The 14,352-nt window shown below is 43.3% G+C and overlaps 1 protein-coding gene across 1 annotated transcript in view; it reads right to left on the reverse strand.

Annotated features, from left to right (window-relative positions):
* Positions 1 to 14,352, reverse strand: part of gpc3 (glypican 3) — a 140,106-nt gene that overhangs the window by 57,812 nt on the left and 67,942 nt on the right. The window contains exon 3 of the mRNA XM_004563205.5: positions 6,574 to 7,259. Coding sequence (XP_004563262.3) covers positions 6,574 to 7,259 — 686 coding nt within the window. The remainder of the gene's footprint in view (positions 1 to 6,573; positions 7,260 to 14,352) is intronic.

Consider the following 14,352-nt stretch of genomic DNA (forward strand, 5'->3'; position numbering starts at 1 on the left):
ATTCCCTGCTGTATGCAGAAGAGCTTCTAAACAACAAACTTTGAAGCAGATGGGCTTCAGCTGCAGAGGACCACAGCAGATGCCAATCGTTTCAGCTAAGAACAGGAAACTAAGAGTATAGTTCACACAGGCTCACCAAACAACAGAAGACTGGGAAAACACTGCAACATCTGACTGGTATGGTCAGATGTTGGCAGAAACAGCATAAAAGCATGGATCCATCCTACCTTGTGTTAATGTTCAGGTTGGTAGAGGTATAATGGTGTGGGCCACATTTTCATGGCAGACTTTAAGTCCCGTAGTACCAGCTGACCATCTTTTAAATGCCACAGCCTACTACAGTATTGTTGCTGATCTTGTCGTTATGCATAGTATCTCCTGATGGCTGCTCCCAGCAGGATTTCACAGCATATCACAAAACTCAAATCATATCAACCTGGTTTCTTCAGCATTACGGTGACTTCACTGTACTCAGATGGCCTCCACAGTCACAGATCTCAAGCCAACAGAGCACCTTTGGGATGTGGTGGAACAGGAGATTTGCATCGTGAACGTGCAGCTGACAAATCTGCAGTGTGATGCTGTCATGTTAGTATGGACCAAAATCCACCACCTGTGGTGTGAAGATTTAAAGCAACCCTGGTATTAGTAAGATGTATCTAAAGAAGGGGCTGGTGAGTGATAAAAATCTATCATAATTTACAGTGTTAAGCTACAGAATGATCCCTCTGGGACCTTTAAACATCCCAAATCCTCTTCTATAATTTGCATTGAACAGTTAAACATGACTTTTATTAATTATGCATCAATTAAATATTTAAACACGACTAGATAAATAACTAAGAAATAGCTGATAAATTAGAAATATGTTGGAGCGTTTGGAAATCTGATTGGCTGGATGCTGGCTCTGATGGTATCAACGGTTTCAGAGCTGGCTGCGCTTCCCGTTTCTCTGCAGTAGTTTCGCACTTGTTCGAACGGATTAATAGGCAATAAAAATGCAGCGAAGATTTAATTAGTTTTCTTGTTTTCTCGCTGAAGCAACAGTTTGGATGTGATTTGATCTGCCTCTGATATGTGTGAGCACAATGGGAAAGCCACCAAATAAAGACAGCTGATGAAAAGAGTGTGTTATTGACAAAAACTGCAACAGGCACACAAAGAGCTATTTGATATTAGACTTAAAACTAAGCACCCAGCTGCATTGAGTGTATAACAACACATAAGTCATGTACTCCGCAGTATATCTCCTCTAATCTTGGTCAGATCCATCATATTTCTGTCTCAACCTACTTCCCGTCTTCATTTTCAGCCGAGGGGTCGAGGGGTGATGGATGTCTCCTCCACACTCTCCTGTCCTCCTTCCCCTTGGGCTTGCTCTTCACACACTTCCCCCCTCCCACTCTATTCTTTCGTCTCTCCGTCTCTTTGTCCCCTCTTTCTCTCCTTTCTTTCTCCTCGGTAACTGGTAAAAATAGAGCTTCATAAATCATGCATCGTCTTTCACAGCAGTGCGTAAAAAAAAAAAGAGAGGAAAAGAAATAAATGGGGGGGGGGGGATGTTGAGGATGAGATGTGGAGACGGAGGTGGATGACATCAAACTCCAGGAGAAGGGTGGGAAGTTGACAGGGGAATAGATTGGAGCTGCAGGGCTCTTGGCTGCCCTCTCCGTCTCTCTGAACATTGGCTGATTCACGCTGGAGTTGGAGGAAATGAATGTTAACATGCCAAGGAGTGGGCTGGCGGACGATGAGTGGTCATCTCGCCAGCAGAGTTACATGTTTCAAGCTTGCAGAGCGGAGAAGAGATGTCTCTCTCGCACCTTGAGGACTCTCTTACTCAGATAGGGTCGATCCGTCTGTCGCCCTTAGTAACAGGGGTCTGCACTCTGACTGGCGGGAAGGTTAAGTGCGAGATCGCTACGACAACTGCACCACATGTAGAATCACATGAAACCCCAAAACAAGGCACGGTAGATCCATTAGGCTGTTGTACAAAATATTGTATCACGAGAATATTACTTAAGGGTTCCTCTTAGTGAAAAAATCACCACGGCTGTGATTTTTTTAAAAAGATTAGAAATCAAAGTTATTTGATAACGCAGCTGCAGCGAGTTTTATTTGATCGTGTTAAAAACATGGCTGTAAGCTGCCATAACCCCCCACCATTATAAGATGATGAAATGTTTGGGAGAACCCCAGTAAGAGTGCAGAGTCCATGCTCCAAGTTTGGTGCCAGCAGATGAAAAACTTCCTGTTAGGCCATCTGGTGTTGATTTCAACTGGCTGTAACAGACACATGCTGTATAAACATCTAAAATCAATCTGATAACTTTGGTGAGAATTGGTCTGAGGATTCATCTGCGCTATTTTAGGCAAAATGATTACTGCACTGCCAAATAATCGCCACATAATGTAAATATTTCCTCTGTAAATGAAGCGCCCAAATCCATGACCCACAGATCAAAGCATTACTGTGATATGAACTCACTTCCTGTTTGGTATCCCTGCAAATGATTTTGATAGGCTGTGGTGGACAATCAATCTATCCCCAACAAGTCACCATTTAATTCAGGTTACATTTTTGACAGCTCTGCCAACAGTTTTAGTTTCCATGACGAATAAACATTTCTGAAAATTCAAATTTTTCCATCTGTTTCATTTATAGTGAAAACTGGGCTTCAAAGGTACATCATATCTGAAAATCCATCCAAACAATCATGTTGCCGTTTACATCCACGCTTTATGTCCACGATTTACTTTCAACCTTTTAAATTGCTGTCACCTCGTCATCATGTGATCTTGTGGCAAAATTTGTAATTAAAGAAATAGTGCATGCATTTGTTTTTGTTTTGTGGGGTGACAATAAAAAAGTTAGTGTAATGACCACAAAACGGTCATCTTTAACTACCTTGAAGAAATTCCATCAAGATTTTAAAAAGAACCGCACAGCTGGTTAGACAACATGAAACCAGTCCCTGCAGCCACAGCTGTCTCTGGGTGTCACCATGTTTGTCACCTGCCTGCAATTCTGTATATTCTTCTCATTTAAAAAACTTTTTTACTGCTTCTAGCTTTTTCTCTTATCATTCTTCTTATAGCTGATGTTCTACATGTTACCAAACAGGATAAACTATAAAGCTGCTTGTTGGTTGTTGGGAGGGAGCTTTTTCACCATAGGGCTCATTTTCATGTTCAAGAAACCAGTTTGGGATTGTTTGAGTTTTGTGATATGGTGCATAGGCCCATCAGAAGATGGGTACACTGACGTCATAAAAGGATGGACGAGGTCAGCAACAATAATCAGGAAGAATGTGGTATTTTAATGGTGCTTAACTGATACTAAGGCAGCCAAAGTATGCCAAGAAAATATCGCCTGCGCTATTAAACCACCAGGCGAAGGCTGAACCGCTGATACAAGGCAGGATAGATCCATGCTTTTATGTTTCATGCCAAAGTTTGACCCTACCACCCGGATGTAGCAACAGAAATCGAGACTCATCAGACTTTTATTGCCCAATTTTGATGAGTCTGTGTGAATGGTAGCCTCAGTTTCCTGTTCTTAGTTGACACCCAGTTTGGTCTTCTTCTCATTCAAGGTTCAGTGTTTTGTGTGTTCAGAGATGCTCTTCTGCACACCTTGGTAGTATGTAGAAGAGCCTACAAACAAGGTGGTAACTCAGCTACTGTTCCTCTCAGCTTGAAGCAATCTGGCCATTCTCCTCTGACTTCTGCATGAAAAACTTTCACCCAGAGATCTGCTGCTCAGCGAATGTTTTCTCTGTTTCAGATCTTTCGCTGTAAGCCCTAGAGATGGTAGTGCAAGAAAAAACCCAGTGGATCAGCTGTTTATGGCACCAACAACCATGCTATGCTTAAAGTCAGTTAATTTTAAGCTCAGCAGGTCGTCTATACAGGTGAAAAAACCCTGACACCACTGTAGTTAGTGGTCCTTCATTCAGGTGTTTAACTCTGGGTGAGGCTCTTTAGTGTGACACAATTAGCCCTGAGAGAGACAATAGCTCTGTCCCTTCTGTGACACTAAGAAAGTAAATGGTAAATGGCCTGCATTTATATAGCGCCTTACTAGTCCCTAAGGACCCCAAAGCGCTTTACATATCGAGATGACGTTCACATCCTCTGTCTCTCACACACACACACTTTTTCACCGAGTCAGTGAATACACTGTCACAGCAGCTCCGTTCTGCCTCATATACAGGACACAGACTCATAAACACAATGTAACGTCATGATGATTTGAATTGGAGTCTTAAGTACCACAGACAAGAATAAAAAAATAAAAAAATCCATCTCAAACACACACACAGAAGAAAGTGAGCTTTCCCCCACAAGTCAGTGATTCATAGATGCAGCCACACCCTCACACTGCAGAGTAAGTGAGGTCAACCTGTGCGTTAATAAATGATGGGTTCAGAGTGAAAACCTGGTCACTGTGGGGATTCAGGGTGTGAGAGTGAAAAGTTCAGCAGATATCCAGGAGAAAAAGCACATCCAGCTCTGTAACCCCAGCAGAAAGGGCCTTTCATATTTCATAAGCAGTTCTGTCTGACTTCGCATGTGGGCTAAGAACCAACTTGATGGTTTTATTGCAGTTAACGCTACACATAACGGGTCACCGCTGCTGAGAAGTGAGAGACAAGTTTCAGAGAGACGTGCTGGGAGCATCTGTCTGATACGTGCTAGTCTTCATCCCTCTCTTGCCTGCTTGTTGCTTCTCCTTTTAATGCAGTTCCACCCAAAGTGCATTTTTGCTTTGGATGTGGAGAAGTAATGTGTTGCAGCCTGCTGTCTTAGGCAGAAGAAACGTCTCAGCCTGTCTTCTTCAGCACCGAACGCTGAAAAAGGATGTGACTCAGCGGGTCTAATGTGGTTACAAGCATACATACTATCAGTGTGATACTACAGCGGGAGGTGTCACCAAATCTCTGCTCGCACGATTAGAGATTTAGTGAAATCAAAGGTGAAAAAAATATGTAGACTCTCACATTACTGCTATAGGTATACCAAGAGTTCAGGTAAAATTAAAACACTATAGAATAATATAAATGAATCATTTGCAGTCTTTTAATGTGCGCAGAAGGAAAGTGGGTCGGCTCAGTGTGAGGACTGCAGTGATTATGCGCTATAGGCCAGAAAACAAGCAAATAAACAACATTCAGAGAAATTTATTCAAATCATCTCGAAACTGAAAATCCAGATAAACAAGGTTATCAAGTGTTTTCGTCTCATGGCCACAACTGAGGTGATATTTGTAGCTGTGTTCTCTTCCAACCTGCTGAGATCAAAATGAGATGATTGCTGCCTTGATTAGCAACATCTCATCTCGTAGTGTTCAAAGCAGCAACTAGGGCTGCTCGATTATGGCAAAAATGATAATCACGATTATTTTCACTGAAATTGAGATCTCGATTATTTGACGATATTTATTTAACAATAACAATGTATTGAATAATGACTTTAAAGATTGTCAAAAAATAATATAAAATAGTATGCAAATACTGATAACAGTGCAAATGTTCGCAATATAAAAAATAAATGAAAAATATAAACATCTATGTTTAGTGAACTTTGCAGTGTTGCTCTGTGGTGCAGCTACGACACTGTAGCAAAGTTTACACTCTATGTCTACTTGATCCACGTCAGACTCTGTGAACCCATAATGTTTCCACACCACTGAAGTTTTTTTTACCTCGTTTGGTACCGGGCCGCGAGAGTTGAGGCTCAGGTGTGAAATGTATAGTTTTCAGGGTTTTTATCGGTTTTCAGCGTTATTTTGTTATCGTTTTTATCGTTAACTCAGTTTTCCTCGGTATTTTCACATGTGTTATGAATAAATCTCATTTTTTTCGGTACCGGTACTAGTATTATTTTGTTGTATTTATCCGCGACACCTTAAAGGCCGGTCCATGAAAATATTGTCGGGCATAAACCGGTCCGTGGCGCAAAAAAGGCTGGGGACCGCTGCTCTTAATTGTTGTGTGCGCTCGATTTGCCACACGGAGCAGTGCGAGAGTAAAGCAGGAGGGAGGGGCTAATAATCGGCTCAGTCATTTTTAATGATCGTTGAAAGCCCAGATCGTAATCGTGATTAAAATTCGATTAATTGAGCAGCCCTAGCAGCAAGTATTGTAAGCTGCTGGGACCTTTCTGGTAGGGTTTCAGATGAAAGACCAGACTTCTAGCAGGTTGTAACTTCAACAACAGAGCCCCCATACTGCAGACCTTTAACATTTAAATAGGCAGCAGCATGCGGGGCTGGAAAGCTAAACCAACAAGCGAAAAAATAAATAAAAGGCCCTGTGCGTGGTTTTTATCAGGCCTGCAGCAAATTTCATATTCGAGTGATGACTCGAAGAAAGTTTTATTGGGAATACAAACAAATGCAGACGGAGAAAGTAACATTGCATTTGCAGAGGGATGATAAATACCAAGCTCAAATCACATTTGATGACCATAAAGCAGGTCCAAGTTGTGACATCGCTCTGGATTTATTCCTCTTCAGTTTAAAAGCACATCTTACAGTGTGTACGTGTGTTAGTGTACGGGACTCACCAGGGTGTTCAGGTGGCTGCGGGTATTCACGGCGTGTTTGAGAGCCAGTTTAATCATTGTGGGCAGTCTAAGAACAACAGCCTCCATATCCTGCTCTCCCCTCATGGCACCAGCCAACTTCCCCAGTCCATCTATATAGCTCCTCCAATGAGGCTGCACTTCTGCAGCTCCCCCCAGGCAGTTGTGCATCACTGCTTGACAGAAGCCTCTGCAGGCCGGCGGCCCCAGCATGCCCTGGCAGTGCGGGCAGTACCACAGCCTCAGCAGGGACCGGCTGCACTCTCGGCCGGGCCGCAGATGGTCTGTGGTGTTGACGACCTCGATGCCCAGGTTCAGCGCCTGCAGGAAGACTCGTGTGGCCAGGAGGGAGCGAGAGAGTCGAGTCATCATCAGTTTAGGATAAGGACCAAATGCTCCCGAGTCCTTCCAAGCTCCTCTTACACACTCCTCGGACACTGAGGTGCCACTGCCTCCCAGCAGGCGGCGGTACGTGAGCGGAAAGAGGCGGCCGTAGAGCACCGCCACCATGTGGTCAACTGTGGAGTCCGAGCCAAGGATGTAAAGCGACATGTCCAGGAACAGCTGCCCCACAGAGCTCTGGGCACCGCTCGCAAGAGTCGGGAACTCTGACTTCAGCATCGTCAGGGTGGAGTTACGTCCGTGGCGCAGCACCAGGTCAAAGGCCTCTGCAAGAAAGAGTGAGACAGGGTGACAGTCAGGCCATCTTCTGAAAGCTCAAAAATTTCATTCAGTCACGCCTTAATAATCACTACAATTACCTCAAAGTTCTCAGCAAACAGGCATCAGCTTAACTCAAAAACATGAAACATGCAAACAGAAGCTTTCCCCCAAACAAAGATCCTATCCTTAACGATCAAAGCCAGGGAAAACTTCCCACGCGCAGCCTCGCGTTCCCTTTTCCCACTTTTTCTCCATTTGTTGTTTTCCTCTAATGTGCTCACACACACTCTGAGGAAAAGCACGAACACATGCGTGTTATTACAGTAACGGGTGATGGCTTCAAACGAGCTTCTCCAATAGATAAACAGTGAGATTTTGGCTTTGACCTTTCCACAGTACAAAGCAACGGTCTGTAAAAAGCTCACAGAATCGTAAAAAGACACCAGTAACGTCAATATATTAGTCAAGTGTGAGAGGCATGGCCGTAAGGATGTCTGTGAGGAGAAAAGCATTCAAAACCTGCAGGAGGGAGTGGAGCAGGGGCCACTGTGAGAAGAGAAAATAATCAGTGGCGTTTCAAGGCACAAAGTGAAGTCTTATCAACAAGGTGGCACAAGAAGCGGGAGCTCCATCATCGACCCAGTTGCAAAATGAGTGAGGACCCGACAACAGAGGGGATTTAAAGCTCCATTACTGAACTTAGCAGGGGAGCCCGAAATCCCATTTATACCACGGCTAGTCCACTATATCACTTTGTTGGGAGTGACTGCCGCAAATGCTTTGTGAGGAGCAGAGGAAAAACAGTGGTTTAGGGAACATTAGAGGAAGTTATTGGTTTATGTGCTACAACAAATAGCCATTTCATCTTTGTTATTCGTTTTTCCCTGCTTGGATAGTTTAATTTGTTTTTCTTCATGCCTCTCTGAGGTCAGTGAAGCCTATGCGGAGCTTTGGCGTTGAGAAACAATTTAACTCCTCTGTTTTTAGGACATAATGTGACTTTCTGTGTATGCGTAAACAAATCCACATGAGGATATAAATACATATATATGAGATGTTTCACTATGATTGAAATGAATTCTGTAAACTAAGTAAACTCTCACAGAGGAATAAACACATTCGTTCCTCAAATTAAACATTCACAGTGTTTTTGTTCATCTGAGGTTATATTTACCTCGTTTTAAGATTTTTATTATCATCCGATATGTAAAACCTTAGAAACGAGTGCAATTTCTTCTTCCCATGTTTAGTAGGACTCGAAACACAGCAGCTAATGCATAAATGCAAGCAGGCCCGAAGTGATCCAGCTTTGCTATTTGTGGTGTGAAGTGAGGTGAAAACACACTGATATGAGCTGCAAATGTTTCAACTCATTTTGAGGCTCAGCGATTTCAATTTATTAATTTACAGAAACTTATTTTGAAGAAAAAAACAAGAAGAAATTGATTCTCTGTCAAAGTCTCAGATCAAAGGATAAACAAATATAGCACAACCAGATTGTGGTTTACTTGCTAGCACGAATGAATGTCTGCAGCGCACTTATTTGCCCTTTTATGGCAACCAAACTGCACACTAGCAGGCAGATCAGAGCATATTATTATTAATAATTTGACACTAAATCCACCTTTTTGTGTTGTTGAATTGCTACTGAATCATTTTAATCTTTCTGGTCCCGGTTTATCGTGTTCATTGCGGCACAAGGTATTTGCCTTTGTACGGGGAAAATTAAGCTCAGCTCTGGAAATAACAGGAAATATTAGAACATTTTTTGATGTTGCATAGCTTCACTGCCATGTTTCAAGGTTGTAAGCCTGAGTTTAAAAGTTGGTTTTCAACTTTAAAATGCTGAAAGTGTTGAAATATGCTGCCTTAACTGGCTAAAGAGAATCCTGTGAAGTAACGACCCTGTAAGTAGCCAGCTTTAGTTAATAAAATACTGAACCTGTTTAAGCAAACTTTATCATAGGCTGGAGTAAACTGCAGCTTTAGGGTCTAATGTGTATGTAAGCAGCCTGCTCGCTCAGCAGAACAGTCGCTGGCTGCCTAAAGGTTAAGAAAAGCATTGGAGGATGTTCAGGAGCAGCGCACATCTGTTTGGTTTTTCACTCTACGGCTGTCCTGCTGTGTCTGTGAAGCACTTCCCTCTGTGATCAGTGAAGAGGCAGATGTGCAGATTGCCAGCTGAGACAAGGAGACAGACTGAAAGGAGGGAAAACAAACCCACACACACACACACACGGTTACACACAGAACTCGCAGATGAGCACAGAAAGTTTTCAACAAGCAGATATTTGGTTATCGATTGAAAAGTGGAGGCAGTGAGAAAATGTATCCAGCTCACAAAGCGGTTTCTAAAAAAAATCCACCCACATCAAACCCTGAAATTCAGCCGCTACCTGTAGCATCTCTCACGCCGTAAAGAGGAGAGCCACTTTGCGATGGTAAAGAGAAATACTAGAGGGCTCTTCATAAATGCAATTCAATGGCTCTGAGTAGCCGGGGTCATAGCATGAACCATTGCGAGCCCATTTCCTGCAAATGCTCCTCACGTTCTTTCAGCGGTGAAAGCCTGGACGGGATCAGGTATCCTTTAATGGAGGGGAATGGGGCCGTATGTCGGGGACCTGTGACACGCCGGATACAAGTGTACGAGGTCAAGAGCACGCATTACAAGAGCAGGAGCCCAGAGCAGCATATTAGGTCACGCTTAAAATTAGCAGTAACATTCATTTTGTGAGCGTCAGGGATGGAGGCAGAAGGCTGCTGGAAAGCTGTTTCTCCTGAGACTGAAGGCCTTTTACTGACAGACCACCTGTTTACTCCAAGGCATCTGGGCATCTCATCTTTCTCAGGCCTTGAAATGCTCATGTCGGATTGACTAAATGCGGTCCAGTAAACCTCTACTATGCGAATTTCTCATAATATCTGGTTTCTGTGCATTTCAAGCCATTAATCCCAAATTAAGCAGCGATCAAGTATCACACATTTCATGTTATTAGTAAAATAAGTCTGATAAATCTGCGGCACAATGAGGTAAATTCTTTCTGACATCTAAAGCCTTTAAGTGACTGCAGCTCTGACATAAAACAGGCGCTCCCGTAATCTATGAAGGGCCTGTCAAATAAGCATATTTGATGTTCAGGAGCCCATCAGTCTCCACGTTACGTATAAGTACATAAATCTGCGGCTCATAACGTACCAGGCTTGGCTGACCGTTGCCTGTGGTTGACACGCTGCGAAGGCAAAGACATGCACCGTGCTGCCTCATCAATCAGCAGCCCATACACCCATTATCCCCTGAGAGGAAAACATCAATAAATTACCCAGCCAATGAGACTAATCCATTTGGCTGATGGAGTTTCACCTCTAGCTGCCATGGAGACGGATGGAGGAGTCGCTGCCACCTGGTCCCGTTAACAAAGCCGTACCTGTCCGGGACGCAGACAGAGGACTGGCGGGGGTGCCACGGTGACACTTTTGATGTAAGGTGATTGGGCTTCTAAAGGGGGCCGGTGATGATCCAACTGTCTTATCATGTGTCTGTGGGTGCACCAAGCACGTGCGCAGGCTGACTCTAACAGACACCTCCCAGCAGCGTCGACGTTCAGTCGTGATTTTATGAGCTACAACAAAGCAGCATCTGTTCACTGACTGTAAACAGTGCGCTGCATTTTCCAGGCACGTTTCACTCAGAGCACTCTGCACTCAGGTAACCTGAGACCTGCTCCACCTGACAGCCCTTTTTTCCCCCTTGCGGGATTGTTGTACGTTTGCATCTGCTCGGGGCTTTACGGGACGGCGGCAGAGAGGCAGAGCGGGGCGGGGCCGGCTGATTCCAGGAACAAAGCAGGCAGGATGCTGGTAAGGCCTTGATAACATCACCAGCAGACCATGAGGGCCAATGGACAGCGGGGTAGAAATGAGAGGTGTATTAGGTTACTCCATCTGTTAGGGAGCACCTCATCGAACACACAAACACACACACGCACGTGCCCACACGCAGCCGCGCACAATGCAATCAGAGCACTCAGCAGCAGCCAGGTGGTGACAGCGAGGGCGAACATTTGGCGGACCATGGTGGGATGGCAAGGTGTAAGTCAGGTGTAAGGACACTCATACACACACACACTAACAGATTTTTCTTTGTGTTCATTTAACTGCTGCCCTGTGAGCGTCCAGCTAATGTTTCCTCCCAGCTAGGCAGTAAAATAAACAAAATTCATACACTGCTTTTATTACTCGTAGTCTGTTTCTAATAAGAAAACAACTCGAGAGGTTTGTTTTGGGGGGTTTTTTCTCCAAAAACTCATACAGTCCACTCGGATCCACTGAAAAAAATATACAGCACTTTTACTTCTGTGTATATTTTTTGAAAATGTGGTTTATTATTTCAGGATAATCTTCAAGTCGTTATCTGTTCTACATTAATTGAAGGTTAAAATCTAGGTAGCAGTCCCAAGCTGCGCTTGATAAAAACACACAAACAGAACTTTACTTCTAAAGTTCTGAGACAGTTAAAAGATATTTTTCATAATTTGATGCATTAATGAAAAAATAGTTCTCAAATATTTCTATTTCAGTAAAAAAAATTGGCAAAATTTGTCATCTCTCATTTCTTTTTTGTTATTTATTTGAGGAGCCTGAGCTTCAGCCAGCAATAGTTCTCCAGGGTTTCTGACGCTCTTTCCAAGTTTTTCTTTGGATGTTGGCTCCTTTTTGACTGACTGATAGTGTTCCAGGATTACACTTATTGCATTGTCAGTGAGTTTGGGATCATTACCATGCTAAAAAATGAAGCCGTTGCCAATCTGATGCTTTCCAGATTTTATAACATGGTCGATCAAAATCTGGTCGATCACTTTTCTGTGTTCATAATTCTATCAGTTTTGACAAGATCAGTGCAGAAGTGCAGCCCAAACCATGACAGAGCCTCTGCTGTGTTTTACAGACCTCTCTTCTGACTTCCTCCATTCATACTGACGACTATTTCAAAATTAAAATTACGCATGTGGTTCTGTGGGCCAGGCAGGTTAGGACACACAGAACAGGATTTGAACTAAACAGCAGCTTTACTGCTGAACTCAAGCAAAATACAAAATACACGAAAACTCAGACAGGGCGAAAGAAAGCTAGGAGAGCTCAGGCTGTGTTGAAGAATAAAGGTGGTCATACCAAATATTGACTTCCAAGCTTCTGCTGCTGCTGTCACAGTCGGGGCGCACTGCATAGCTCATCTTTGTGTGGTGTCCTTCTGCTGCAATGTAACACTGGGTATGAGCCACTAGAGAAAACAGGTCCATGTGCCTCTCACAGGGTGGCTGGTTTGAAAAGCTGAAGGTGACATTGTATGAATAGATGAAATGAAGTTTTCCACCATACAGCAGGGCCAACTCTGTTTGGGCCTAACATACTGTACTTTCCATTGATGTATCCACAGCACAGGATGCAGACTGTTTATAGCATTCGGTTTATAGCAGCATGTGTATTTGCAAGGGGCTGACAATCAGAAAGAAGATGACTAAAAGGCAGGAGAGCCATACTGGCTTGTTTCAGACAGAGGAACTGCAGGGGCTTCACAGTGGCTCAGTATAAGATAAATAATAATCACTTTAAACAGTGAAGCCTGCCAAGCTACGCTAATAGAGTTCAGATGATGAGCACAATGAAGGATGAAAACATTCACAAGCATGAAGAAATGTAAAGCTTGATGTTTATGTACATATATGCATATGTACATATGATATGCATAGACTCTACATCCCCAAATTTTTGTTCATAATTACCAGCCATGTTTGCTTACTTAGTGTACATTCAGTATTTTTCTCCACGCCCACCTGCAAAGACTTTGTCCTCTATTAAACAGGTCTCACAGTTTGAGAACCACCAAGCTAGGTCAGGCATAGAAGTCACTGGTTTGAAAATAAGCTGGCAAGTATCAGACTTTATTTTTACCTGGTTGGCTGAGAGTTGGAAAGCAGCCATGGTGATGTATGGCAGCCACGGTTTTTTAATACATTGTAAAATGCAATTGCCTGAATTCACAAAGAGCAGCAGAGGTCTGCTCATCAAACAGCACAACAACAAAGAAAACTGATTCACTGGAGCTCAGAGCACAAAATATTTTAATAATTTTTAATGCAAAAGATTTTTTCCACACTTACCAAGTTCCATTTAAGCTCTGGTTAATTTGCTAAGAATATCAACTTTATTGCAAAAAAGGACAAATATCTAAAGCGGCTTTGGGATAATTAGTGGAAAACTATTTACTTACTGTGACAGCTACAAAAAGAAAGCAGTTGTGAAGGATTAAGATGAGTGTATATTCCCACTCAGTTTATCATACCTGTTGGCTTTATTCCCCACAGGTGCCACTGCTGGGGAATAAAGCCGCGGCTGATGGGTGCAGACGACAACGGTTAAAACGTGAAATGTGTTTCGAATTCAATTTGGAGCGTTTTTTCTCCATTCATCGTGGGTTGTTTTTTTTTTAAACGTGGGTCGTGGAGCGTAGACTGTTTTTCACCTTCAGAAGTGGGGCCAATGCCATAAAAAAATCTGCAATAAAAGTAGCATCTGTGTGTGCTTTGTGCCTGCCTCCTTTTTGACAGCTCAGCCAAATATCATTAGAACTATCCAAGTATAAGAAACACATCATCTCATTGACTGGAAAACATATCCAAGAGCAATAAACCACATCCACGATTACTTCTTCTTATACCATCAAAATCTAAAACAGGAAGCATTAGACACACAGAGATAGAAATTGCTGTTCCTGGGTGATACAGATACGCCAGCAGCCAGTTTTTCTTTCCTCCGGTGCTTCCATATTTCTGCTTGTCACCATTGACTCCATTGATCTCTGGCACTGGCCTCCAATGCAGAGGTCAAAGTTGAGCCGTGCTGTATCTCTAACCGGCAAACAGGCGCTGTCAGAGGACACGGTGTGCAGCAGAATAGAGGACACGGCGAGGTGGGAAGGACGCGAGGGCAAAAGTGAAGTGGAAAAACACAACTGAGAGCTGGAGGGGAGGTAGAGGAGGAGGAGGAGGAGGAGGAGGGGGTTCAGTGAATGGTGCCAGAACGTGTGGAGAGAAACAT

This window comes from Maylandia zebra, linkage group LG2 (genome assembly GCF_041146795.1).
Source record: "Maylandia zebra isolate NMK-2024a linkage group LG2, Mzebra_GT3a, whole genome shotgun sequence".
NCBI lineage: Eukaryota > Metazoa > Chordata > Actinopteri > Cichliformes > Cichlidae > Maylandia > Maylandia zebra.